This window comes from Camelus ferus, chromosome 12 (genome assembly GCF_009834535.1).
Source record: "Camelus ferus isolate YT-003-E chromosome 12, BCGSAC_Cfer_1.0, whole genome shotgun sequence".
NCBI classification, from domain to species: domain Eukaryota; kingdom Metazoa; phylum Chordata; class Mammalia; order Artiodactyla; family Camelidae; genus Camelus; species Camelus ferus.
In genome coordinates, this window is record NC_045707.1 from 56,350,249 (window position 1) to 56,376,813 (window position 26,565).

General features: G+C 36.8%; 2 protein-coding genes across 13 annotated transcripts in view; one reads left to right on the forward strand and one right to left on the reverse strand.

Moving 5' to 3' along the window:
• The window catches only part of METTL25 (methyltransferase like 25), a 348,849-nt gene extending 346,813 nt beyond the window's left edge, over positions 1 to 2,036 (reverse strand). For 7 of the 8 annotated variants that reach the window (XR_004324859.1, XR_004324858.1, XM_032493828.1 and 4 more), the window contains exon 1: positions 1,727 to 2,006. Coding sequence is in view for 6 of the 8 variants with exons in the window: in XM_032493828.1 (XP_032349719.1) it covers positions 1,727 to 2,006 (280 nt within the window). In the remaining 2 variants the exon portion in view is untranslated. Of the gene's footprint in view, positions 1 to 1,726 lie in introns of all 8 variants that reach the window. The other variant, XM_032493822.1, reaches the window with a different exon arrangement.
• The window catches only part of CCDC59 (coiled-coil domain containing 59), a 41,014-nt gene continuing 16,217 nt past the window's right edge, over positions 1,769 to 26,565 (forward strand). For 2 of the 5 annotated variants that reach the window (XR_004324861.1, XR_004324860.1), the window contains exons 1-3: positions 2,025 to 2,324; positions 3,297 to 3,633; positions 4,632 to 4,731. Coding sequence is in view for 3 of the 5 variants with exons in the window: in XM_032493829.1 (XP_032349720.1) it covers positions 2,171 to 2,324; positions 3,297 to 3,633; positions 4,632 to 4,731; positions 25,879 to 26,094 (807 nt within the window). In the remaining 2 variants the exon portion in view is untranslated. Of the gene's footprint in view, positions 1,894 to 2,024; positions 2,325 to 3,296; positions 3,634 to 4,631; positions 4,732 to 5,435; positions 6,974 to 25,878; positions 26,260 to 26,565 lie in introns of those variants that run through there. The other 3 variants (XM_032493829.1, XM_032493830.1, XM_032493831.1) reach the window with 3 other exon arrangements.

Consider the following 26,565-nt stretch of genomic DNA (forward strand, 5'->3'; position numbering starts at 1 on the left):
AAAATATTAATAAGGAATGTATTCATGTCTTAAAAATATTAGTTTTGATAATAAATGGCCTTTATAAGTCATTCTGAAATAATTTAAAAAAACTTCCAACACAGCAGTAAAGTTTCATACTCTGTGGAGTCAGATGGCCCAGGTTTGAATCTCCATTGCAAGCTGTGTCCCTGGCAAATTATCTCCTCAATTTGCAATTTCACAAATGGGTAAAACAGAGCCCTGCAAGGCTGATGTAAAGATTAAAAGAGAAAATATCCAAACAAACAACACACTGCATGGAAAATTATAAATATCAAAGAATCTTATTATTATTATTATTATCATCATCATCATTAGGCTATATAAACAAATCTATTTCTTCCATTGTATGCCAACTAGGCTGAACCCATATGAAAAGTCTTGGGCTTCATATTTATTCAGTATCTTTTCTTTTTTTGGAAGCCTGGATGAGTCATTAATTAATTCACACAACAAATTTTCACCTGGCATTTAATAATGCATGAGAGGTGTTTTACTAGGTGCTGGGTATACAACAGGACAGGCAAAATCTCTGCTCTTTTGGAGTTTAAGCTGCCAAGTTACCATAGGTATTAGGTATTATAAGAGTAAACTAAAGAAGTGCCTAACTTTTCAACAATAAACAATGACTTTAAAGAAATCAATATTTACCTAGACCTATTATAGGAGGCCCCTCGAGTGATGCTCTAAAGTTCATGAGCAAGTGCAAGATTGGGAACACCTGGAAGGAAATGAGGAGAAATCCTAGGACTCTACTTCCAAAAGGTACTTGCCTTAGTAGAATCTACTTAATTTCATGGCACACAGTAGTACTTTATAAACAGTTTTCAAATGAACTGGTAAATTACAGGTCTTCACTGCCATCCTAGCCCAGGATCCCATCACCTTTCCTGTACTACTGAAACGGTCTTCTAACTGGCCCCTCAGATTTGCCCTGCTAGTCTGTTCTTCAAATAACTATCAGAGTTACTTTTTCAAATATGTTATATTAAGTCACTACGTTGACTAAATGGCTCCAAAGGTTTCCCACCACACTTCAAACCCTATACCCTCGAAGGCCCAGAGAGCCCTGGGCGATCCGGCCCCTGACTACATCCCCGACCGCCCCTGCCTTTGCCCAGCACTTGGCTCTAGCCACTCAGGCTTCCTTTTGAACCTCTACCAGCCCCGCTCTTTCGTGTTTCAGGGCCTCTGAGATCTATGGGTCTGAAAACCCTTCCTTTGGCTCACAGCGCTTTCTCACGCTCCTTGCTCAGGACCAGCTAAGTTAAAGCTGGCCTCCTCACACAATCGCTATCACATTTGACTGGTTTCATTTTCTTCTTGGTCATTATCATCATGTGAAATGATCTTGACGGTTTACTACTGATTTATCTTCTGCTGTGTTTCCTCGTGTTATTTATAAGCATTGTGAGAGCCCTGTTCTCCTTGTTTCCCTCCAGCCAAAAAAAATTATTGCTGAGTTACTAAATGAAAGAAGCTCTTAGCTCTGTTTCCTGTTCTCTTTAAATTGCGGAAATAACAAACACCCAGGGACAAAAGGGAGATCCTGGCAGGGCTCAGCTTCATCCCACGGAGTGCCTCCGGAGCCCCCTCGGCCGGCCCGGCCGCGCACCCGTTTCCGCTCGACTTCCACTAGGGGGCACGCTTCACTGGGCCGGCCTTCTCTCCGCCTCCCCGCCCGCCCCGTCCACCAGCCATTCACCTGAGCCCCTCTCGGCTTCCACCAGGGGGCGCGCCTCTGAGGGTTGGGCCTCAGCGGCGGTCGCCGCCGCCGCCGCCGCCGCCGCCGGCCTCCTCAGCGCCGCCAGCACCGTCTCCGGGGGCAAGTCGACCAGTTTCTCCCACACAGACTCCGTGTAGAAGTCCACCGTATGTGCACTGGAAATGGATAGGGCTTCCCTCAGGAACCGCAGGAGCTCCTGCAACTTGGCACACAATGTGGGCAGGCCTTGGGTCACCGGGAGCGGGCGAGAAGCCGCCATGGCGCACACCCTCCCGGGCTGTAGGTGGCGCAAACGTGGCCGCAAAGCGAGAGCTCGGTAGCACAGGCCCGATAAGTAGAACTCCGATCTGGACTCTGGCTGGGCGGTTGATTGCTTCTGCCTGATGACGTATTTTGACTGCGTCCGTTGTGGTTTTTCTAGCCATGGCGCCGGTAAGGCCGGCTGCAAGGTGGCGAAGAGAGAGTTTTGGGACGCATGGTGAAGGAGTTTCATCGGTTGGATTCAGAAATAAGAATGTGAAACACAGGACGTGGCGACCTAACCATGCGCAGGCCTTCGTGGGGAGCGTTCGCGAAGGTACGTAAGAGGGCGGCCTTTTACAAGTCGTCAGGCCTGCGAAATTTTAGGATACACGATCCACCGAAGCAGGGAAGGGTTTAGGAACCAGACCGGAACCCTTCGTGGGGCAGAGGAATCTTTTCTTAAATGTTCTGATGCTGTGGGCTTCTCAGAGCTCTGGATGGGAAGACGAGGCAGTGTTGCTAACATCTGCCCTGACTTTAAATTTCATTCTTCTTCAGAACGCTTTTTCTCTGCATTTCCCCTTGAAACTATAAATAGAGAGCACCTACGGGTTAATTTGTGCGTGTAGTACAGTACAGGATAGAAAGACGGGGCCAGGTATGTACTGCCTCATACCCTTGCTAATTACAAATTACCCCACAGCCCTCCAGTCTTCTCTTACTGTCTTTACTTCTCTTTAATTCGTGTTTTTCATTTTGCCTTGCTGTCTTTCAGTACCCTTAAATTCCATTTGGAGTGTCTTTCAGTACCCTTAAATCTTAAATAAGTTTAGTCTTCTGATAATTGCCAGACGTTCAGAAAGTTATACAGCATCCTCCCTCTTGTGTTGAATTACTTTAGAAAATCAGTTGTATGGTCTTTTCTCTAAGGTAAAATAATAGGGTTTTTTTTTTTTTTATCTTAGATATTTATTGAAGACCTAGATTAAATATTTTAGATGAATTAAGGAATTTGTTTGATTTGTGGGTACAATAAGTTGGAGTTGTGCAACACTCTAGTTATTTTCCCCTCTTTGAAGTTCTTGAGTTCTGCACAACTACTGTTGGTCTGGACTTTTTGCAAAGGACCAACGTACTAGTCATTCCATTAGCTTAAACTTGTTTTCTTGAAATAAGATTTTAAAGCAAAATAATGTAACTCTTGTATCTGAATGTGATGATGTAAAAAGTATTTTAAATTAACAGGTACACTTTTCATGCAACTTATTTTCTGAGAAAGTAATTTATGACCAATATTCTTCAATAGGACAAGGCTTTGCATTTCGAAGAAAACTAAAGATCCAGCAAAGTTACAAGAAATTGCTATGGAGAGAAAAGAAGGCTCAAACCTCACAGGAATCCCAATTCACAGACCGATACCCTGATCATCTGAAACATCTCTATTTAGCTGAAGACGAAAGACTTAGGAAGCAAGTTAGAAAAGTTAAGCAGCCTTTGTTAGAACAAGTTGACCAGCCTCTGTCAGAAGAACAAGTTACTCAGCCTTTGCGGGAAGAGCAGTGTAGCACTGACCAAGCTTTGTCTGAAGAACATTGTAGCATTGAGCAGCCTCAGCCAGGACAACGGTGTAGCGTAAGAGTGAAGTATGTGTTACCTTCTTTTGAAATTCTTCACTGTAGATATAAGTAGTGTTTTATGAAAGAGATTACAGGACAGTTTCTGTAGGAATGGTAATTTTTCTCAAAGCATTTTAGAAGTCAAGGTAATTATGTGAAAATATTTTCATGGAGGCTTTCTTGTTAGCTTAAATGTCTGTTAGGCCAGTTTAGCTTAATAGAAGAAGTAATGGAGTGGGAATTAAGAGATTTGGGTTCTGGATTTAAGTCTCTCAAGGCCATTTAACTTATTTGGACATTGATGGACTCCTGTTATTGATGTACTTTTTTTAAAAAAGTAATTTTTAATAAGTGTGTAATTTAGAGCTGCTATATTGTACAAACCTGGAACGGATTATTTGCACAGACTGTGGTATCCCTAACCTATCTCATGATGTTGTGAAGACTAAATGAGTTCATTTAGTTCATACATGGTACTTAAAAAGGCATATGATACATGGGATGTGCTACTTCAGTGTTAACTGATACTACTATTATTAAACTGGATTTTTTGTTGTTGTTGCAAACATAGACTAGGTTGCAATTAAAAAAACAAATGAGATGGAACAGAGACAAGTTGGTCAAAGAGCTTTGGGATTAAAGTTCATGTACACCCAAAACATCCTTCATAACATCCTTTAATGCCTTTTTCAGTCTCTCATTTCTGCCAGTCATATGCTGGTTTTCTATTTTTAAATATTTGAGGGTCTTTGAGAGCTTTCTGTATTTTCCCTGGTTGAAATATTTCTCTCAAACTTTCCGTTTGCCACTTTTTCTATCTTGAAAGCTGTAACTATATTTTTTTAATATGTTATTTGGACAATTTACCAATAAAATTAATGTCCCCTTTCTTTCAACCTGTCTTCCCCTCTTAAGTTGCTACTGAGATTTGACTATACAAGTACTATATTTGACAATTTTGTCATAATTTTGGCTGTATTATTTTTAATCGTTGTGACTTACTTGTCTTCATTTATCTCACAAAGCTCCATTACTATTCCAAAGAAGAATAAAAAGAAAACATCAAATCAAAAAGCACAGGAAGAATATGAGCGGATACAAGCTAAGCGTGCTGCTAAGAAACAAGTAAGATCTCCTTTTAAAATATTTAGATTCATTTTTCTTTATCTTAAGTGTATATGCAAGCTTCTCTTCTTAATATAGGGCACATAATATGCCCTCTATAAATATTTGTATAAACGAATGAGCTGAGCAAAGCGGGAGAATTTTAACATGTTTAAATTCCTTGGTTGTTTGTATTACCCTTGGGAGGTGATACTGGTAGTTCAACAATAGGCTTTTAAAGGTACTGCTTGTAGGTTAATAGTATGAACGTCTGGGACAATGTTTCTCAAGAGTATGGTTCAGGTAGTTGCATTTTAACAAGTGCCTCAAGAGATTCTTACGTGTGATAAAATTTGAGAACTATTAATCTAAGAAAAAGTAGATGATTTTCATAAATTTGCATCAAAGTAAGTTAAAAGTCAGAGGGAGGCATTAGAATAAAATATCTTTTTACTCAGAAGAGTTGGTTTTGCTTATTAAAAACCCTACTAGGTTAATTTAGCAGAAAGTTACCACTCTTTCTTATCATTCAGAAACCCAAAATTATAATAGCATTTTTTAAATGAGTAAAAACACAATTATGTACAACTTCAACAAAATAAAAATCTGTGGTTAATTTGTATTTCTTGTATTGAAGCTATATTAATCTATTACTTTAAAAAGGATTGCACATCAATCAGAAATACTCCAAAGATGGCACTGACATAATTCTTTTTATGTCTTAGCTTTACAGTTTGTGTAATTAAGAAATCTGGAAGTTTAACATCTAAAATTCTTACAATTATTCTTAAACCGATGGCAGACTAGGATGAAGGAGGAACATTTCTCCATGGCAAAACTGGACCTTTGTTGTATTATGCTTTTTTATAACCAACCATATGATATCAGTCAACTTTGGAAATAGTATACCAGATGAAATAAGGACCATTATACTGTAAAACAATATTCTTTAAAAATTTCCTTTATGTATGTATAAATGCTTTGTATTTGTGAAAATTGAGCATCAGCTTCTCATCTGTAAGAGGAAGATGAATTCTAGCATAAAAAGTTTTGAAAGAATGGAATATGCTATGATGTATATGAAAGCACTTTGTTAATTATATCACCATACAAATGTAAGGCTGTGTTATTTGGGGGCTATGTGTGTTACAGAGGAAATTGAAAAATAGTCCACATATTGCATAAAGAACTTTTAAAACTTTCACATTTAATTAAAGAGTATTGCATTTCAAGCAGTGCTTTTCAGGTGTGTATATAACTGAATTATTTTTCCTTAAACTCAAATGAATTTGAGTCTTTATCTTAGGAAATCAAATGAGCATAGTAATTCTTAAAAGATCAAATCATAATACCTAGCACATAGATGCAGTATATAGCTAATAAGTGCTTCTTGAATTAAATCTGTCAGATTGCAAATTAGAAAGAACACCAGATATTCTGGAAATGAAGATTTTAGTGTTATATGGACTAGATAACCTCTAAAACCCTTTTAACTCTTCAGTGGATCTGATTAAATGATGAAATCATTAGATAAATATGCCTTCTCTCTTCTGTGCTCTAATTTTATTTGTATACAAATGATTAAAACTGTTCAATAACTTTACATTATTCTATGTTATAGCACGTATTGTAGTATGAAAGCACACATGGTATACTGCTGCACTTACAACACTTTATATTTTGTAAAATATAAGACAAACCTTAAGTGTTTGCATGGTGGTAACTATTTCAACAGAATTATTGAACAGTATCTGCTGTTTTACATATGTTAATAATTTCAGGAATTTGAGAGGAGAAAGCAAGAGAGAGAAGAAGCTCAAAGGCTCTATAAAAAGAAGAAAATGGAAACGTTCAAAATACTGAGTAAAAAGACTAAAAAGGGCCAACCAAACTTGAATTTACAGATGGAGTATCTTCTGAAAAAAATACAAGAAAAAAATTAAATCAGACGTGTTGTCTGATTAAACAAGAGTTAAAATGTCCTCCAGCTCTTGAGTCCCTTTGTGTGTGTACTGTCCCTCCAAACAGTTAATTAAATTTGTCAGCAGAGACTGGATTGCTAAGCTATACTAAACATAAAATGTCCAAATATTTTTTTTTCTGTAAAAGAACATTTTCTATATATGCTCTACATGATATGATTTGTTTTTTATTTATTTGCTTCATGAAGAAGTGACAGAACCTGCTGTTTGAGTTACAGGTTCAATGTAATACTTTTGTACTGTAGGACATTCAGATGAAATAAAGTGTTTTGAAAATAAGGGAGCAGAATTTTTAATCGTAATATTTAAAAGAGAGTTTTGTGATTTTGTTTCTCAAAAATCTGAAATGTATTTCTGGGTTAGTGTTTATGGACAGATGCTGAAGGGCAGAAAATACAAGTGCGCTGAAGGGAAGATGGGGTCAGGTACTCCTGAGGCAAATACTGAAGGATGCAACCCTGTCTCAGCTTCTCCATTCCCTTTGTTAGTCACTTACCTGTATGTCTTCACTCACCTGTGTGTGTTAAGAGGGTGATGGAAATGGTAGGAGATTTGGAAAGTGATTGTATAAGCTTTTAAACTCACTCTGAAAGCCGTCTGTCTCGATCAGATTTAACCTAGCCTATTGCTTGGTGCCTGTTTCTTGAGAAGTATGCTGAGGCCAATAAACTCTCCCCAGAATCTTTTGACCAAAAAATAAAATAAGGGAGCAGAGCTTTCAACAAATCATTTCAATGAAATGTTTAAATTTAGTAATCAGTTTTAAAATTCATTTTACGGTTTTAAAATTCATTTTAATGATGAAGTCCCCTTGGACTTTTCAATTTATGTATTTTAATTTAGGTGCATGTCACAGGGGATGGTCTTTCCAGAAATCTGAGAGCAGGCTACTGGGTGCTGAAACTACTCTCTTCCCCCACCATTCTGCAATGTGGTCTTTATCAAGCAGAGTTGGATGTAAGAATTTGCATAGTCTGATATTTATAAATATTTCCTTGAATGGATGTATATAGCTTGCTAGTTAGTATAAGATCTTTTGAATGATGATAGCAAACCAACAGTGTCACAGCAGGAATTAAGCATTCCGGATCCTGTGGGACTTTGTCATATAAGCACACTGTCACTGGGCCTTACCAGTGTTGTCTCAGTTGGTACCTTTGTCATCCAAGGGAAAGCACTGGAATACTGGTTCTCCTCTTGCCTCCTTGCAATCACTGCAAAATGAGAAGGGCTTGGCTATCATCATTATAAACAAAAGGACGGTACAATAATATTCATAAAACATTGCATAGTAAAGTTTTATAAGTGGTAGCAGGTGCAGCCAAATATTGGAAGCCCTCCAACCCTACTGATGGCTCTGTATTTAAAAGAGCAACAGAAGGGGGTAGGTATAGCTCAGTGGTAGAGTGCATGCTTAGCGTGCACGAGGTCCTGGGTTCAATCCCCAGTACCTCCATTTAAAAACAAAACCAAACTCCCAAAAGTGCAATAGGAGATGCTAAGGAAACAGCTTACTAAACAGAATTCTTTATTGCATAGAAAAACGGTGCTTAGAAATTTGCAGTACATTATATTGCATTTAAAATGAGCAACGTGGCCTAAATTTGGCTATATTGCAAAGCAGAGTAAAATATTTTAATTGCTTTATAATGATTTCACATGTATTTTTCATTTACTTCTAGACATTTTATCAGGGTAGGACAAAACAGGAAGAGATCTGGTCTTTTTGAGAGATGAGTGAAATTAGTTAAGTTCATTTTAACAACTTTTTGTTGAACAGCTGTTATATATGCAGGGTCCATGTTAAGGAGTTATTCTTGAAGAAAAGGAACATACAAGGCAGTAAATGCCAAAGAACAACATCATAGAACAAAAAGCAATCAGTGGCCATTCGGTACAAAAGGTTCAGACTTTAACGCACCAGAGAAGCACCCACAGAATTTCTTAAAATGCTTATTCAAGGGCCCTACCCAAGACTTGCATAACTGATTGGCTCAGTGATTGATGTTTTAACAAGCAACCCCATGATTCTGTTGTGGTTGGTCCTCAGACCACATTTTGCAAAGCATGGGACCAGGGCCTCCTGAGAGGTGTCATTATGTCTTCAGGCTCAAGGGAATTTTCATGGATGAGATGGCACATGAGAAAAGACTTTCAGGTTGAGAAGAGAATTAAAGGTGAAGAAGCATGAGGAAAATTACAAGGAGAAGAAAACTTGGGATGTATTTAAGAGCTTATCTACTACAGTCTTAAAAATAGTTACAAGATAGATACGTGTATGTCATCATTACTGATGGGGGCTAACACTTCTAACCATTACTGATGTTTCCTTCTACGTGAAGGGGGTACCCTCAGCCTAACACTCATGGTCTCTTTACTCTTCTTACTTGTTCTGCCCAGGGAGGTAGCGAGTTATATAAATGATAAGTTTGGGAGAGGACCTGGCCTGCCTGCACAGTGCACATACTCTTAATTACTATTCTCATACTGAAAACTGTAAAGAATGGGCTGTGTTGATGAAGGCAGAAAGGGGACAGAGGCAGAGCAGGGGAGAGGCCTGTGTTTGGGAGCGTGTAATATCTAAAACTCCCAATTTCTGCTGCGTGGGTCAGTACCTTGAGGGACAAAACAGGAATGAAATTTGAGGGAACACGATACACAAGTGGAGAAACTTTGGATGGCCAGAACTTGTGGTTTCAGACTTCAATGTGTGTTCAGGGAGTTTTGATCTTGGCAGTTTGTAGAGGCTTATATTGGACCATTAATTTGACTTTTATAAATGTGCAATAGGCTTTTTATTGCTATGGTTTTGGCAAGAGGCTTTAAGCCTGAGAGGCACTTGGGATTTTTGAGCTGAAGTTTAGGGTAGCTTTGTCCACAGAAAACTGGTTATTTCTACAGAGGTGGCGTACAATTTTGGACCTTAAATAGAAGTGTGTAGGCTTCAACAAAGAAGCAGGGAGGGGAGTGGAAGTGATGGAGACAGGTTTCAATAAAGGCACAGAATGTGGCCGTGTGGTGCCTACCCATATGCTGGCCTCCCGGATGGCCTCAGCTGTATCAGCCAAAATGAAGTTTATCGAGCTATTCTGGCTGTGGTGGCGTTAACAAAGGCATTGGCATGTGCAGGCAGCCTCAGGGTACAGGCTGCTGCAGTTTAACCTTGAACTACATTTAAATTCATGTATGAGCATCAGGGGCCTCATCAGAGGCTGCAGAGACACCAGAATGCAAGTTCATTTGAGGCAAGAATTTAATGATGGAAAAATATTTATAGATATGCTAAACATTAATGACTATATCAGTATTTGCTATTTTTGAACATCAAGGCAGAGGACTTGTAGGCAATACAGAGCTCTAGCAAAGTTCATGGTTTACACTGTCCATGCCAGTCATAAAATGCAGTGTAAAAGAGCAAATTTTGAATATAAAGAGATTTTGATTATACTAGATGGGAAAGATCAGGACCACAAATGAGACCTGGTGACTGGGACTGCACCACTGCAAATCTGTACTTTGCAAGATAGCATCGGTGTCTCAACTGCCACTCTGAGGGAAGGTACAGTGTGCCAGGCAAAATGCATGCTGATAAATTTAACTTCTTGCTGAAAAATTTCTTCCAATTTAGTCTAAGTGTGCAGGGCATAGACCCCTGACAATGGGCATGAACTGATTGGCATTCTGATGAGGCTCAAGCCATCCCCAGTTATCCCCATTCCTACAGACCCATGAGTTTCTACTGTAGAGTTTCAGTAACATGTTGTCTTTGACAAAAATAGCTACTGGGTCTGGGAACATAATTTTGTCCAGGTGTGAAGCAAGTGTTATGATAGCCTTGAGTATTCCATTACTTCTTTAGACCTTTTAAAAATTGAGACACCCCATAGACTTGATGCTGAATTAATTTAACTTTTGAGGAGCTGAAGGAGCTACATCCATTTCCAAGAAAGACACACAGGCTGCAGCTGCTGTCGGAATCTATGTAGTCACTAACATTTCTTGCTGTGAGTTGAACAAAGTAAGAAACTGGGAGGTACTTTAATTTCATTAGACTTCTACCACATAAGGGCAAGAACACTAGATTCTGGATTGTGATTTTATTGCCTTTGCACATTAACTTGAAAGGTAATTTAATAGATTTTTTTTTTCTCCCTAGGAGTTTGAGAGGGGGAATATATAAAATACGGGACATCACATTTTGCTGGCAGTTTAACATGGGGCTCTCTTTAAGTATTTGGGTAATTGCCACTGAGAACATCTGATTGAATTATCCATGGCACTGAGAGAGCTCCACCCCAAAGGTCACATTTCATGGGCCTAGTGACCTCGGGGTCTCACAAATAGTAGATTTCTTAAGGTATAATCAATTGAACGTATTTAAAATGTATAATTTGGTGAGTTTGGGGACATGTATACACTCATGAAACCATCGCCACAATCACAAATTTGTCATCATTATCTCCAAAAGTTTCCTCATGGCCCTGAAATCTATGATCTTGCTAGTCTTGCAGCTTTTATTGATTTTAATTGTGTGTCTCTGTTCCAGCAAACTTAACTGAGACTTGCTCTATAATAGCATTATGAAATTAAATGTTTGCCAGGTGGCACCACATCAGAGCAACCCAAATTGTGGCAGTTCCTTCACGGTACTGTCCTCTCCTAGTGCAATGTTCGATCAGATTCCTTGTACCCTTTGGGCTAAAGACTCTACTGATATGAGTAGAATATTTGAAACTGGCCTACTAAGATTCAAATGAATCATAACCGCCCCCACCACCGCCACACACACACACTGAGGTCATCCCAATATCCATTCAAACCTGAAGAAATCTCAGGAATAAAATACATTACTAATCTTAGAATAAGGATGGCCACATCGTAGTCCTTGCAATACTCCCACAAAGCCAGTTAAGAAGCCTATCAGAAAAGGCTACCCCATTTGTTCAAGATCTCAAGGTGAGGAATAGAATGTCATTCCTAGTTTCCTGGTAATTCCCAACACACATATGTCCTGTCCTCCTGTTAGAGCAGGCAGATAGCTAGATATGAGCAGAGAAAGGGGGACACAGACCAAATGGCAGGAATTGGGCAGAAAGGAGGGTCACAGGCCAAATGCAGGAAAACATACTGTAAGCACCAGGGGTCCCTGGGCAGAGAAAGAAAAGCAGGAATCTTTGGGCTGATAAAGGGCTACACCTTTTGGCCTGGAGACCAACAAAGAAAAGTCAGAAAAGGCAGGAATTTCCAGTGTCCAAACGTAACCTTTTGCTCATTATGCCCTCATTTCAATAAAATTAGCCTTGCAGATCAGAAGTACCCGTTATGCACCGATGCCATGACACTTCTGATCCAGACTAAATAAGGACAAAAATCCCTCCTCCCTTTGGGAAGGTGGAGTTGGGATGATAATCAGGAAATATAACCCCAAGCCCTTCCCTCCTCAATGAATACTCTGCCCATTCATTTTTACACCCTATGTAACTAACTTGCCAAAGAAACTCAGGACAGCCTCTCACCTGTGTCTGCCTGCTCTCCCCTTGAAAGTGTACTACCCCTCCTTTAATAAATTCTCACTTTACTTTTTTTTAACCTCTAAGTCCTGTCTCTGAATTCTTTCTGGGACGGGACAAGAACCTGGAACACCAGTTGGATCCACTGGCAACACTCAATCCCCTGAAAAAGTAAATATCTCACAGTAGTCAATTTATATGCAGCTTTCCTTAGTATACACATAGATAAAGACAGTTACTCTTTGCTATTTTTGTGGAATATTAACAGTATGTCTAGCTGGTTATACCTCAAGGATTTACAGAATTCTCATATTTTCTTCAATCTAAACAAATCAGTCAAAACGAAAGGATTTAATTTTTCTTTTTCTTTCCATCCTTGTACAATTTGTAGATTACTGTGCCCTCTTAATGTAAGTCGTCCCCAGGAAGACCTCATACAGCTCTTTTCAAGATTAGCTGAAAAGCTTTACAAACCATGCAGAGAAAAGCCATAATTTTGTTAAGAAATTATACAAATTATTTGAGTCACAATCTGTCAGCCCTAGATGTTTTCTGTCCTCCACCAGAACAGAGATGATTCCATTTTACCAAAGTTCTAAACTAGAAAGGAATGAAAAGATTTTTGAGGATTGACTGGTTATTGTAAGCAATAAATGCCCAATTTTTAAAAAATGGGTCAGTCCTCTCATGAGCTCATTAAGGCAACAACTCCTGAGTCTCTTCTGCGGAAAGCACAAAGAAAAACAGCCTTCTCCTCTTTTACCTTTTATTTTCACCAGTCTCCTACTTTGGGAACCCCTAACCTTGACAAACCCTTCTCTCTTGTTTAATAAAGACAAGATGATGCGTTAAGAGTGTCAACTCACCAGAGCCTGCCGACTGCCTCTCTTAGCATGTTCCCTGGTTTAAGAATGGAGGCACAATTTCTATGCTTTCAAGAGGTGGCTGCAGCTGCCAAACTGGTTGAAACTTCCACCAGTATGTTATTTGCGTCTCACTGACTCTGTGGTTTGCACCTGCTGAAGCAATCCTTTTAGGCAACACTCACAATTTCTCTACCAGCAACTTTTCCATTTATGAGGCTCTCACATCATCTCTTTTACATATCACTATTTAACATAATTCAAACCTTGCTCTTGCAACTTGATTCCCTTTTCAGGATGAAGGGGAAACACGTGACTATAGCAGTAATAAATAAGGAAAGCATGCCCAGGGTTGATCTTCCAGAACCCCTTTTAGTTAATCTTGACTTAATACACTTTTTAGATTTTATTTTGGAAATTATAAAGGCATCCTCTTTTGTTGTGGGTACTGAAAAATGCAGCCATTAAGTGGCTCCATTACATAATATTCAGTCTTCCCAGGTGGCAGATTAAATAGCTCTGACTGAAACCTTTATTGTAGCAAAAGACAAAAGATATGTTTTTATAATTGTTCATGATTTTGAGATGTCTTGAAACCTAGAGGATTTGTGACCTCTTCAGATAGTCTAACTACGGGAAAGATATCAATGATTTAGTGGAAGCTATTCAAAACTCACAAGGAAACGGTGGTTGTTAACATAGAAGCACGTTGGCAGACGGAAAGCCAACAGCAATGCCCTTGCAGTGCTGTGTGCTAAATGAGTAGCCTTTACCACACCAGCTGTATGAGATGCTTCTCTCCTGACCAAGCTGATGTCCCTTCCCATCAAACCTTCAGACGGATAATTGTCTCAATTTAGGCCAGCTATGGTTGACTCACAGCAATCACATCAACCTTCTGAAAGACAGAATTGGCCATCAAACGGATAGAGGCTAGAAGTCTGAAGTCAAGGTGTTGGAAGGACCATGCTCTCTGAGAAGGCACCAGGGAAAGATCTCTGCTCCAGGTCTCTCCCAGCCCTGGTCCCTTGGCATGTGGCAGCCAAGGGAGTCTTCACCTGTGGTGCTCCCTGTGTGCATGTCTTTTTTTCCCCAAATTTCCCTTATGATAAAGACACCACTTATATTGAATTAGGACTCACCCTAATTACCTTATTTCCACATGATTACTCTGCAAAGATCAAACCACCAAATAAGGTCACATTCCGTGGTCCTGGTGGTTAGGACTCCAGTGTATCTTTTTTTAGAGTCCATAATTCAACCCATAACACATATCAACATGGAAATGCTTTTCAGCATCACTGAACACCATATCTATTCCTGTAACTATGGGCTCATGTGTCACAGTGCAAACAAACTACCAACCCAAATCAGTAGATTTCCACTCACATGAGAACTTAAACTGAGGCCACTTCAAAAAAGTCTCCAGAAGCAGAGAATTTCAAGCAATCACTTTTCCCAAGAACTCTGAACCAAGGGGATGACAGTGAATATACAGCTAATGCCTGGTAGACAAAAGAAGACACAGCTGAATGAATTTCTTTAAAACAATCATTCTCTTTCTGTAATATTGTCCTGTTCTCTTCATATATTCTTGGTCATTTAACCCAAATATCACAAAATCATTGTTTTCTCTCGGCACATTTGAGTTTAACTGTATTCAGTTTTTTTTTTTTAACATTTTTTATTGAGTTATAGTCATTTTACAATGTTGTGTCAAATTCCAGTAGAGCACAACTTTTCAGTTATACATGAACAAACATATATTCATTGTCATATTTTTTTTTGCTGTGAGCTACCACATGTATTCAGTTCTTGGTATATTCAAAATACATAGTTACAGTTAGCCTGTGCATTTGCAATTGCATTTAGTGCAAAAAATGGTTGGGTATATGAGAACTTCTTATTTATATACACAAGATATCTCCATGCTACCAGTATTTTGTGATTCCAGTTATTATGCAGGCATTTGTGATTGCTCTAGTCCTCAGTGACTATGGTCCACATGAGGTTTGGGAAACCTTTCCGGTGTTTCTCTGGAAGCCCAGTTTACCTGATCAAAAACCACACAGCTCATGGGGTCTAAGTGGGGATAGCTTTTGTTATGTCTCAATTTTGGAGGCTAAAAAAAATAATAGATAATGACCAACATAAACATGTCACTTTCAACAATGTTCAAGAGATAAAAAAAAGTACAAAAATGATAGTAAGATATAATACCAAGAGTCATTAGTGCAAGTTTCCCAAGGATTGATTTTGAGTAACTTCTTCCCTATAATGGGTTAGTGAAACTAGGGCTTATTGCATGTATTACCTGTTAACTGATATAGGCTTAGAAATTTAGCCTACCTTATGTCAGATTTGCAGATTGTACAGAATACATTAGTGAAGGCAAAGCAATATTCCAACCACCAAAAACAGTTCATCACTGGCTGGAAGGATTGGTTGGTTCAAGGAAAATTTCTACTTGTGTTTGTGTTTTATGACAATACAACACAGCTGGATAGGTTTCAGAAAATTGGCATCTTAATGAATCAGCTCTATTGCTGAACCTCCGATATACAGTGACACTCAAATGACGATTCTATGCTAGAATAGATGGAATTCCTTTTGGTCAAACTTTCTCCTTTAGGGTAGAGGGGTAATCACAAGAAGGGACTGATGAACTCAGACCTCTTGGGTACACTACATACAAAGCAGAGGCAGCCAAATTCCATAATCCCAAATTAGGGGAATTACATATAAAGCAGAGGTGCTTTGATGGTATAAGCCTAAAATAAGCACCTAGCCCAGGGCTTATTTAACCCACAAATCCAGGTATAGCCCTCCAATGGACATCTCTGAGAGACCCAGTTTTTGTAATAAGGAACAAAGATGATTCGTGGTTATAGAAGACCTAACTCCATTTCTTCTCCCCTCGAATTTTTCCTATGAGAGCCTCCTTATATTTGGTCTCTTATTATGTATAAACATACTAAAAATTATTTTATCATATACTATTTTATTATACATAATATATATATAATACTAATATAGCAGAAATAGAGAAACTGGTGGAAGGATCTGACTTGGGTTGAAAACTGTTGAGTTTCTTTGATTTACATCTAAATAGGCCACTAATAGTTCACAGAAGTTGAAAAAGTCAAGTCATCTTTAATACCATCCACTCCCTTTTGCCATCCTTAGGAGAAAGTCTTAAAAATTGTCTTGAGTTAATTACCATAGCAGTAGGTGACTTTTTGTGCTTTTTAAATGTAGATGAAAATCTGAATTTGTTTAAAAAACATTAGCATATTTCTGTGGCCTGCATTTTATGCTTGCTTATAGAGAAGTTTGGACTTCTTTTTTCCCAATCTGCATATAATTTGGTGTGGCATCAATGTATCATCTTCAATTGTAAACATTCACAATAACTGTTTCCTTTATTAAAAAGTGATAAACTATTGCTAAATTCATCTATTACATAAATCTTACCCCCAGTCTGCTTTTCCAAGCAAATTTATTTGTGATGTACTTTATTAACAAATTAATAAAACAGATAAATCTAAGTTTTGAATCAGAGAAGAGAGGCTTACAGTTTACGGCAACCCATGCCTGGCCCTTTAAAATTATTTTTTGAGATGTATTCTGCAATACGAATTAACACAATTTATAATTCTGGACATTTCTATATGCTTCACAGGGTGTATATTCTATCATCAACTCTAAAAGCTTATCCATATTCTTTGATTTAATAGGAATGTTTTTGCATTAGAGGCCTCATCCGTGAGCTATCCACAGGAGTCATGATGACTTTTTTGTGTACATAAGAGGTTTTAGCAGTAACGGAATATGTATTCTTGAAATTAGAAACCACTAAACTAGTGAGAAAGGAGAGAATAGCTCTTTGCTTTTGATTAAAATAGTTCAAGAGTTTGCAGTATTCTACTGTCCCCAAAATGGCTGAAGCTGGGAAACATTAGTAATTTATGTGAAGTGTGATAGAAATAAATATGTTTGAATTATCAATGTACATGTTTTCAATTTGACTGAAAGGATAGAATCTATGTTTAGAGTTGTGATTACAAAATTATCATTGTTTTGCTACTTTTATAAAAGCTATTAAAGAATTGGAGAACTGGCTTAAGTATTCTCTTGGGACACGCTGCAGATGACAATTCCGAGTTTGGCTTCTGATACTGTGAGAATGGGGCAAACTGCTCCAGGCAGTTTGTGGGACAAACACATTGAAATAGTAAAAAATGCTTCTCAAAATGGCTCAATTGGTACTTATGTCCATTTATTTCACTGAGATTTCAGAGAAACAGAATTCTAAATACAATTTAGAATTTAGAAATGGGAATATATGAAGTAAAATGCTGCTTAATTATTTACTCAAGGTCACACAACAATGTGGTTTCCAAGCTAGAAACAGAAACTCAGTTTCTTAACAGCTACCCCAAGATGCTCTATGGATAACTCTAGAAAAATCCATCTGTGAAATTTTAATCAAGACAGATATTTAAGCCCTTTGAAAACTGTGCTTGCTCTGTAATTTCACACTTCAGACTGCTTATTATATGGTAATCCACAGTGAGTTTTTTGGGGTTTTTTTGGACAGTATATGCTGCCACAGAATTTTGCACCCCTTTAGAGTAACCATGACATGTACATATTCAAATAAATTAATGTCCTAGTCTCAACTGACTCTCCTGGGTTGACCAGTACAATGTCCTCTCTAGAATACAAAATGACTTCTTAGCTAGTTTTTTTTTCTTTTAAAAATGACACACATCTATGGATGTCCATCCAACATTCCATGTCTGAGACTCTGGAGTCAGTAGAAAAGGAAAGAATGATGAGAAAACACTTAAAAACATATGAAATGTTTATATGAAATAAATCACATTTCTACTTACAAGCTATGTGATATTGCAAAATAATTTACTGCTTCTGTGCCCCAGTTTACCTATTTGTAAAATGAGCATGATAATATAGGTTCATAACTTATTTTCCAAAACCCTTGGGTCCAAGGGTCTTTCAAATTCAGAATGTTTTGCATTTTAGATAGGTAATGCAGTGCAAATACTGTATATTTATGTAATAGTCCCAGTGGTGTCTCAAGCAGTATATTAAAATATTAAAGTTGCAGCAAAATGAATAAGTACTCAAACTAAGAGATAATTCAGGAATATAAACAGCCTCTTATCAATTCAGGTCAGATTTCTGCCTGTGTGGAAAAAAGAACACAGTTTTCAGAGACTTTTGCCTTTCAAAATTGTAGGTAAAGGATCACAGACCTGAAATAATATGTAAATCATATGATAATTTAAGTGGGTGAACAAGTTATTTCATGTAAAGCACTTAGACTGGTAACTGATAGTAAGTGACCTAATTATTATTTTAATTATTTTAATACTGAATATCTCATTTTTTTCTTTGACATATTACATATTGATTCAGCCATCTTTCTAATAAAATATGGTCAGCTGTTCAACACTTACCAAGATCTTTATATACATTATCTCATTTAATCCCCTTAAGAATCCTCTGATAAACACTATTATTATTTCCATTTTCCATTGAGGAAATTAACATTCTTTGTAATATAACCCCTTAATCAAATGCAATAAATTAATTGATATGCAAGTCAAGCTTCATATATTTCATACAAAGAATAGTAGTCACCCAAATTAAATTCCTCAAAATCATTTTTGTGAAAAAAAATTCCCAACACTGAACTTCAGTTGATTCAAGCACCTTGTTTCCAAATAGGAATGATATTCATTACTTATTTGATGAAAGTTTCTTTTAAACCAGGGATTAATTTTACAATTACAGAAATGAAGAAAAGATATTCAAAAGTTATCAAACTCACATATAATATGTTTCAAAAAAATTTAAAGAATAGCAAATAATATTTGCCTTTTCTTATTTTCCAGTATCAAATATATATACAAAAGGGTTCTCTTAGCTATCTGGTGGGCAAAAAAATTTTGCACAGTATTAATTCTGCTAAAGAATAAGCTGAGTAGCAGTACACTTTAAAATGCATAGGTAAATGAATATTATATTTTTCCTAAATATTAGACTCAGATGAAATAATATTTTTTATAAAGGAAAATTGTGTAAAATTATGAACTACTAATGCATTGGTACACATCTTCCCAGTATATATATTCTGCTTACTATATTACAGATATTTTTATATCATTAAATAGTTTAATAAATCAATATATTAATGATTTATAGTTGAACAATATTTAATATAGTGTTGAGCCATAATCTTCTAATTAATTGTAAATTATTGCCTTTTAGATTATGACAATCTTAAAGAACAATGTAACAAAATTTATGTATATAAATTTTAAAATTTTTTGAATAAAATTTTCTTTACAGATCTGTATCCTATATACAATATCTATATAAAACTTCATATCACATTTCATGTAAACTAAGTATTTTGGAAGTTTTAGCATTTTAACTATCACTGTAAATATATATCTGGTGGATATTGCAAAGCACTCCCTTTTAAGTTTTTAAAAAACTCTTTTAGAGTTTTATATTCAATTTTAGTGGAAAGAAAAACATAGAAAAATAGTATTATATATCTTCCAGATCTGAAAGTGAAAAGATATGATTATTTTTCCAACCTTTACATAGGTTTATCGAAAGATGAAAGTTTCTAATTACATTATCATAAAGCTATAATAATTACTACCATTTTTAAGAAAGGATATTTTATTTTAATTAATTTGAAATGGTAGTTCAAATGGGAGATAGAAAAAAAAATCACTCATGCAATTGACTGCAAAAAACATGGAAAAATAGCTCCAAAAACATGATGCAAAATAATTTCTATATTCATTTTCAGTAATATCCTGATATATTGTAGTATGCTTTTAGAAACTCTCAGTTCTGTAGGAGATTCCATCTTATTCAGATCTTCCAGAAAAGGAAATATGCTTTCAGTAAAAAAAAAAAAAAAAAAAAAATTTGTTTGGCTTAAGCAATTAACATTAGGGCTCAAAATGATATTTTGGAATTTGAAGTGCCTTAAATCTTAAAAAAAAAAAAAAAAGAAAAGAAAAGCCAAATTGAGGAACCTAAGAATGTGGGTTTGATGGCCAGAGATATAGGGAGACTAGGGGCCTGGACTCTATTTCTTAAGTCCAATTTTTCCCCATCCTGTGCATATAAAGAACCATTAACAATGCAATGATTAATTTCAGAATAACAGGAAAGTCCAGCTGTCATCCTGAGATTTGATGTGTCCTTTTCTTGGGACATATATTCTTTCTTTCTAATAGATATCTCCTCTGAACCAAAGCTACACAACTGGTAAAAGCTGTCTGGCCTGAAGAATCTCTTATGTAATAAGTAAGATCCATGAATTTAGCTCATATTTAATTTGCAAGTACTATAGCAATCCACAGTTTATATTAACAAATGTTCCCACAGCACAGGTAGACGACCAATTGTTATACTTTACCCTCTCGTTTTATAGTTAATATAGGTACAGATTATATTATACTATTTATTGTTAATACAAAATAAATAGGCAATATAGTCTAGGAAGAAAGAAACATGGACATGTTTCAATCCTGAGACTTTATAGTTAATAAATGGTACTGTAGTTGAGATAGGGAGCCGGTTAAATAGGTCGGCCCTCTCCATCTCATGTACTACAGCTTAATATTTCCCCAGTAATACTGATCAAAATAAAGAACCAAGCCTATATGTCCTTTGAATTGTGTTAAAGTTTCTAATTTCCAGGTTATAATATAGAATAGGCTTTAATATAATTCATTTTGTTTCCTAAGAGGAGATGAGAACATAAAATTTGCATTATCTAAAGTCACAGCATGAGGCTGCTTAAACTCTGCAGCTGGATGTTTATAGCTGCTTTTTCTCCTGATTCTCTTTGTAGTGCTATAATGGGATGTGCTACATAATAAAATTCACGTCTTTTGTGCTGATGTTGTATTAATGCATTTTCTCAAGTTGAGTGTTCAACAGCAACAGCACAATAATATAAAAATATACAGGACTCTGCTATCCCCATTTTTTTCCTTTTGCTATAAATGAAATAAAACGAACTTCTCATCATGGCAATGAACTTCTCCATGACCTAGTTCTTTCTCATTTCTTTAACGTCTTAGCCTGCAGCTCCTGTATATGCAACTTATGTTATACTAAAATTCTAATGATTTTGTAAGAACTGGACCAAGATGCCACTAGGTAGGAACAATGTTGTTGAGAAGAGAAGATATTTTAGATGTATATTTAAGACTTGGTATTTAATTAATTGAAAGTGGGATATAATAGAAAAGGAATAATCTTGGATGACTTCCAAATTGGTATTTTGTGTGACACAGTGAAATGAAGTCCTAAGGGTAGGATTGGAGGGGTAAGAACTTGGAAATGATATCATATCATATCCTGTGATTTCCCTACACCTTCCCTATACCCGTGTAAATAATTTCCTTATGAACCTCTTCTCAAGTTTAAGTCACGTGTTTCCTTCCAGGACCTTGACTAGTGCAATAACTGGTGCCCAAAGTAGCCTCAGGAAGCAGAGGCTACAAATTCGGGAACCGGACTGCTCACATATTTGAGGAGCGCTGGGGAGAAATGAACATGGGTAATCCCCGACATGCGGTGACATTATGATTACTCAAATGATCACTGATGTTAGCATGTGAGGAAGTAAGTATACACGCAGCCTACAGCACTGGGAATTCAAGTGAACTTAAAACTCAGTTGCTGTGGCAAAAACTGATTATAAAGTTTGTGGTGTCACCTGGTTCCTTCTGATGGCCCTGAGAGAGTGTGTACAAGGAAAATGAGCAATTGAAAACAAAAAATATCTGGCATGGATAATTAAAAAGCTTAAAAGGAAGTCTTGAAGGAGTCCCTCATTTCCTATGGCCAGAGGGAAGATACGGGTGAGAACCAAGTCCAGGGTCCAATTCTGAGGGTTTCAAGAGTTCTAACTCAAACAATTCTCAAGCCCACTAGGTCTCTTACACTGATAGAAAAGTATTAGTGGCAAAGGGGTAGAGTTGTAAATCATGAGAAAAGGACATTTAAGCAGCATGGATGAAGCTGAGAACTCATGTTCACCCCACTCCTACCATCAATTCACTCAATTATAAGACAAATAGAAAAAATTATTCTGTATGTAAGCCTTTTAATGACTGCACTTGCCTCACAAATTCCCCTCACAAGACACCCATCACTGCTTCTGGACCGAGCACAGATGAAAAGTACAATGATTGCTGTAAGAGGAGATGGCCCACACACCCAAAGGGTGTCAGATCTCTCCAACCTGTATGTGCAAGAAATTATAGAGACTGTGTGTGGGAGGGAGTGGATTTTAAGGCGTTAGACCACGGAGGATAAAATACAAGGCATAACTGGCTTGAATTCTTTGTCATGGATGCATTCACCCAGAATATGAAATTTAATATATTGGCTTAAGCATGTGAAAAGTCATTAATAACCTGATAAGTGGGCTAGCTGAAGCCTGGACTCATCAATAACTTACATTTTATAGTGTGGAAATGCCTGGATTTTGCGGATATACTCTAAAGGAAGAAGCACAAAGACTAAAAAAGGTAGAAACACTAGAATGAATCTGCTTAGCCCCTTTCTACCATATTATGGGGGAGAGGGTATAGCTCAGAAGTAGAGCATATGCTTAGTAGGCATGAGGTCCTGGGTTCAATCTCTAGTACCTTCATTACAATAAATAATTAAACAAACCTAATTACCTACCATACTCCAACGAGGGATACTTGAGCTTTCCTTCATCAAAGCTCTAAGAAATATATTATAGAAGAGGCTGTCAGCCTTGTAGGGGTGGAATTTTGTTAACTGTTTGCTAAAGACAGCCATCATTAAAAATTAAGTTAATTACCCCTATAATAAGGCTATTAAACTGTTTGCTAAACACAGTCATCATTAAAAATTAAATTAATTATCCCTATAAAAAGGCTATTGAAATAATTCTTCTTTCTCCAACTTCAATATTCCAATATGAGATTGAAAGGATATACTGCTCTCTCATCATTTTATTTCCAAATTTTAGATAATTTTTCTTAAGAGTTGCTCTTTTATGATCATAAGTAATCTCCAAAGATTACGGCTAACCACAAAAATGGCTGGTCTTACTGTGTTTTAATCTCATTATTTACATGCGCTCACTGGGAAGTGCTAATTAACACCAGCCTCGTAGAGAATACAGAGTTGAGTATATTAAGGCTAAAAACTAATTTTTGTCTAGAAATTTCATAAGGAATATAGGATTGGATTTTTAAAACCTTCTTTATTTGCTCTTTTATTTCAAATCTAGAAAAGCAAGCACAAAAGTCTCTTTATACAAGATTTCTTGCACTGTCTATGAATTTGGGTGAATTCTCTCTTTGAAATCACCAAAATAGTCTGAGAGCCCTGGCCTACAGGAAGTGACTTTTCTTATCAGTTGTCAGACTGGGATCTTGTAATTTGTATTATAGACACCAGTTCAGCTTGCTATGAGGGTTTTGTGTATATTGGTTCCATATGTGAGATCCTGAGACTTACTATCAAGTATAATACTCTATTAGAACCTTGGCTGCACTATCAATTTGTCAAATATGTTCTGGTAAAAGGAAGGATGGATTTTTATTGAATCTATGAAATAAATGAATTTCATGAATAGTAAGATTCAATAAAAGCATTTACTTCTGAACTCTAGAGATCAATGAAAATCAGATGTTTTATAAAGGTTTCATTTCATTTTACGAAACCATAGTCTACTAAATTGAGGGCTAGAAATAGATTAATAAGAAAGGGGAAAAAATGAAATGTATCCTCATGAATCCATCAGAAAACAGATCTCTAGAAATGTTAAGAGTATGCCAAAAGAAATAACCACAAGTAAATATGCCTCATTAGTGTATCTGATTATATGTAATTAAATCCTGTTTTTCTGAATCTGTTTCTTGAAAATTTTGCTTCTGAATGAAAATGACTCCTGGAAATCATAATCCAGTTCTCCAGGCTCCCTGAAAATTGTCAGAGCAATGTCTACTTAAACACCAAAGGCTTGTAATCATGAGCCTGTTTCTAGAAAGATTACCTGGTATAGTTCTTTCAACGAGTCTCTGAGACTGACTCCATTTTTTTTTTTATGCAGTGTATATCAGAGCTCTCAAGAAAATATGAAAGGAAAGAAGAAATTATCAGTTGATGATAAAACTGATGAATGGAAGTAGTTAATTTATAGAACAATGAAAAATATCAGCATGCGGAGAGATTACCAAATAAACCATGAAACTAGATTCCCACTTTTTGATGCTGCAAATGACGAAGAATAGGCATAAGGATGTATGGAATAGCATAGGGCCCAGAAATAGACTCACGTACAAATGATTACTTTTCTGTTTTTGTTTTTGCGATGACAAGATAATTCAATGGGGAAAGGATTATTTTTTCAGTAAGTGGTGCTGGACCAATAGGACAACCATAAACTTGAAATGGTTCATAGGCCTAAAAAGCTAAAACTATAAAACTTCTAGAGGAAAACAGAATCTCTGTGATCTTGGCTTAGGCAAAGATTACTCAGGCACAACAACAAAAGCGTGATCAAATAAAGAAAACATCGATAAATTCAACTTCATCAAAATTAAAAATTTTGTTCTTTGGAAGGCATCATTAAGAAAACAAAAATACAAGCCACAGACTGGGAGAAAGTATTTGTAGATCACATACCTGATAAAAGACTCATGTCCAGAATACATAGAGAACACCCACAACTTAATAATAATAATCAACCCAATTAAAAACGGGGTAAGGATTGGAACAGACACACCACCAGAGAAGACATTTGAATGGCAATAGGCACATAAAAAGATGCCCAGTTTAGTCTTCAGGAAAATTCAAATTAAAATTACACCTATTAGAATGGCTAAAATCCAAAAGGGAAAATGCCAAGGGTTGAGGATGTGGAGAAACTGGAACCCTCTGTCAAAAACTGTGAAAGGTCTGAGATTCTACCCAACTTAAAAGCTAACAAATTATTTTGTAAGCATTTTGTAGATGCTGGCAGAAGACACAAGACCCCTAACTCTGAGACAAAGGACAACTTATTACTTAATAGCAGTAGCCAGAGTATTATTTTACTGCACTGGGTCCCTGAGCCCTAATTACCACAGGGTGAGGGACAGGTGGATGCTGCGTGTGCAGTGGGTTTTATCACAGCTGAGGCGCCCTAAGCTTAGGGAATCTGAATCTTCTGAAACTGAATCTTCAAATGTGCTGACCTTTGCCCCAGAGGGAGACATTCTCTTTATTAAACTAGATAATAAAAGCGAACATGCTCTTGGCTTTTTCAAGGCTGTTCACTATACAAAGATACTTAAGAAGAGATAGCCTGAAACAAAAGATCAGTTAATTCCTCTGCTTGCAAAATGTGCAGAAACCTGAAATGCTCATGAAAATTATCTCCTGGTACCCTATAACATTACCGGTGAGAATGTAAAATGGTCCAGATATTTCAGAAACATTTGGCAGTTTTTTTAAAGTTAAAGATACATTTACCATTGAATTTGGTGAGCCTATTCCAAGGTATCTACTTAAAAAGTAAAGAAAATATATGCTTATCCAAAGACTTGGATATAAATGTTTATAGAAGCATTATTACTCAGAAGAGCCTCCAAATTATAACTCAATAAAACTGTTTTTTTTTTTAAATCATGGAAACTAAAAAACATACAGTAGTGTGTCTAGAGTTCCAGGTTTTAAATGTTCTTCTAGCTGGCAGCATAACCATCTTCTCATCTCCTTCAGGCTGCTGGGCTGAGGCGTGCTGCGGGTTCCACCAAAAGCATCAGTACCAGGTTTAAGGCACCTACCCTGTTCATGGTTCTCAGCCTTCCCTCTGCGTCAGGATCATCTAGAGAGCTTTCAAAACATACTAGCAGAGATGAAGCAATCCTCTATTCCAAGATTTGGATTCAACTAACTCGATCACACTATTCTTTTGTTTGTTTGTTTCCCAGTTGATGCTAATGTGCAGCCAAAGTAGAGGAAAAAGTACTGTACTATTTTTCTAGAATAATTTTGAAGCTATTTTGAGAGTCAGTATTGCTGGCACCTGTGATCACAGCCAGCCCCCAGTGAAACTGCAAAGCAATTGAGGAGAAGGTTTTCTCTACCTGATCAGTAAAGCTGTAGTTCACAGCACGAGGCAGGGGTGGGAAGGGGAGGGGTCATTCCTTGGGGAGTTTCCCTAATTACTTCTCGATCTCCTCTCTTATTGAGGGAGATTTTTCCCATCTAGAGAAATGATATTTTCCAAAACGTTATTCTAGTGTTTGTATGGATTTAGAATTTTATATTTAAAGTTTTAAAATTTTGCCTGGTATTTACCTTTTGTATACAGAGTTTGAGGTAGATAACATTGTCTAAGTCCTCATTCCCCATTTGATTAAATTGTCATGTCTGTCATTTATTAAATTCCTAATACACTCTTTT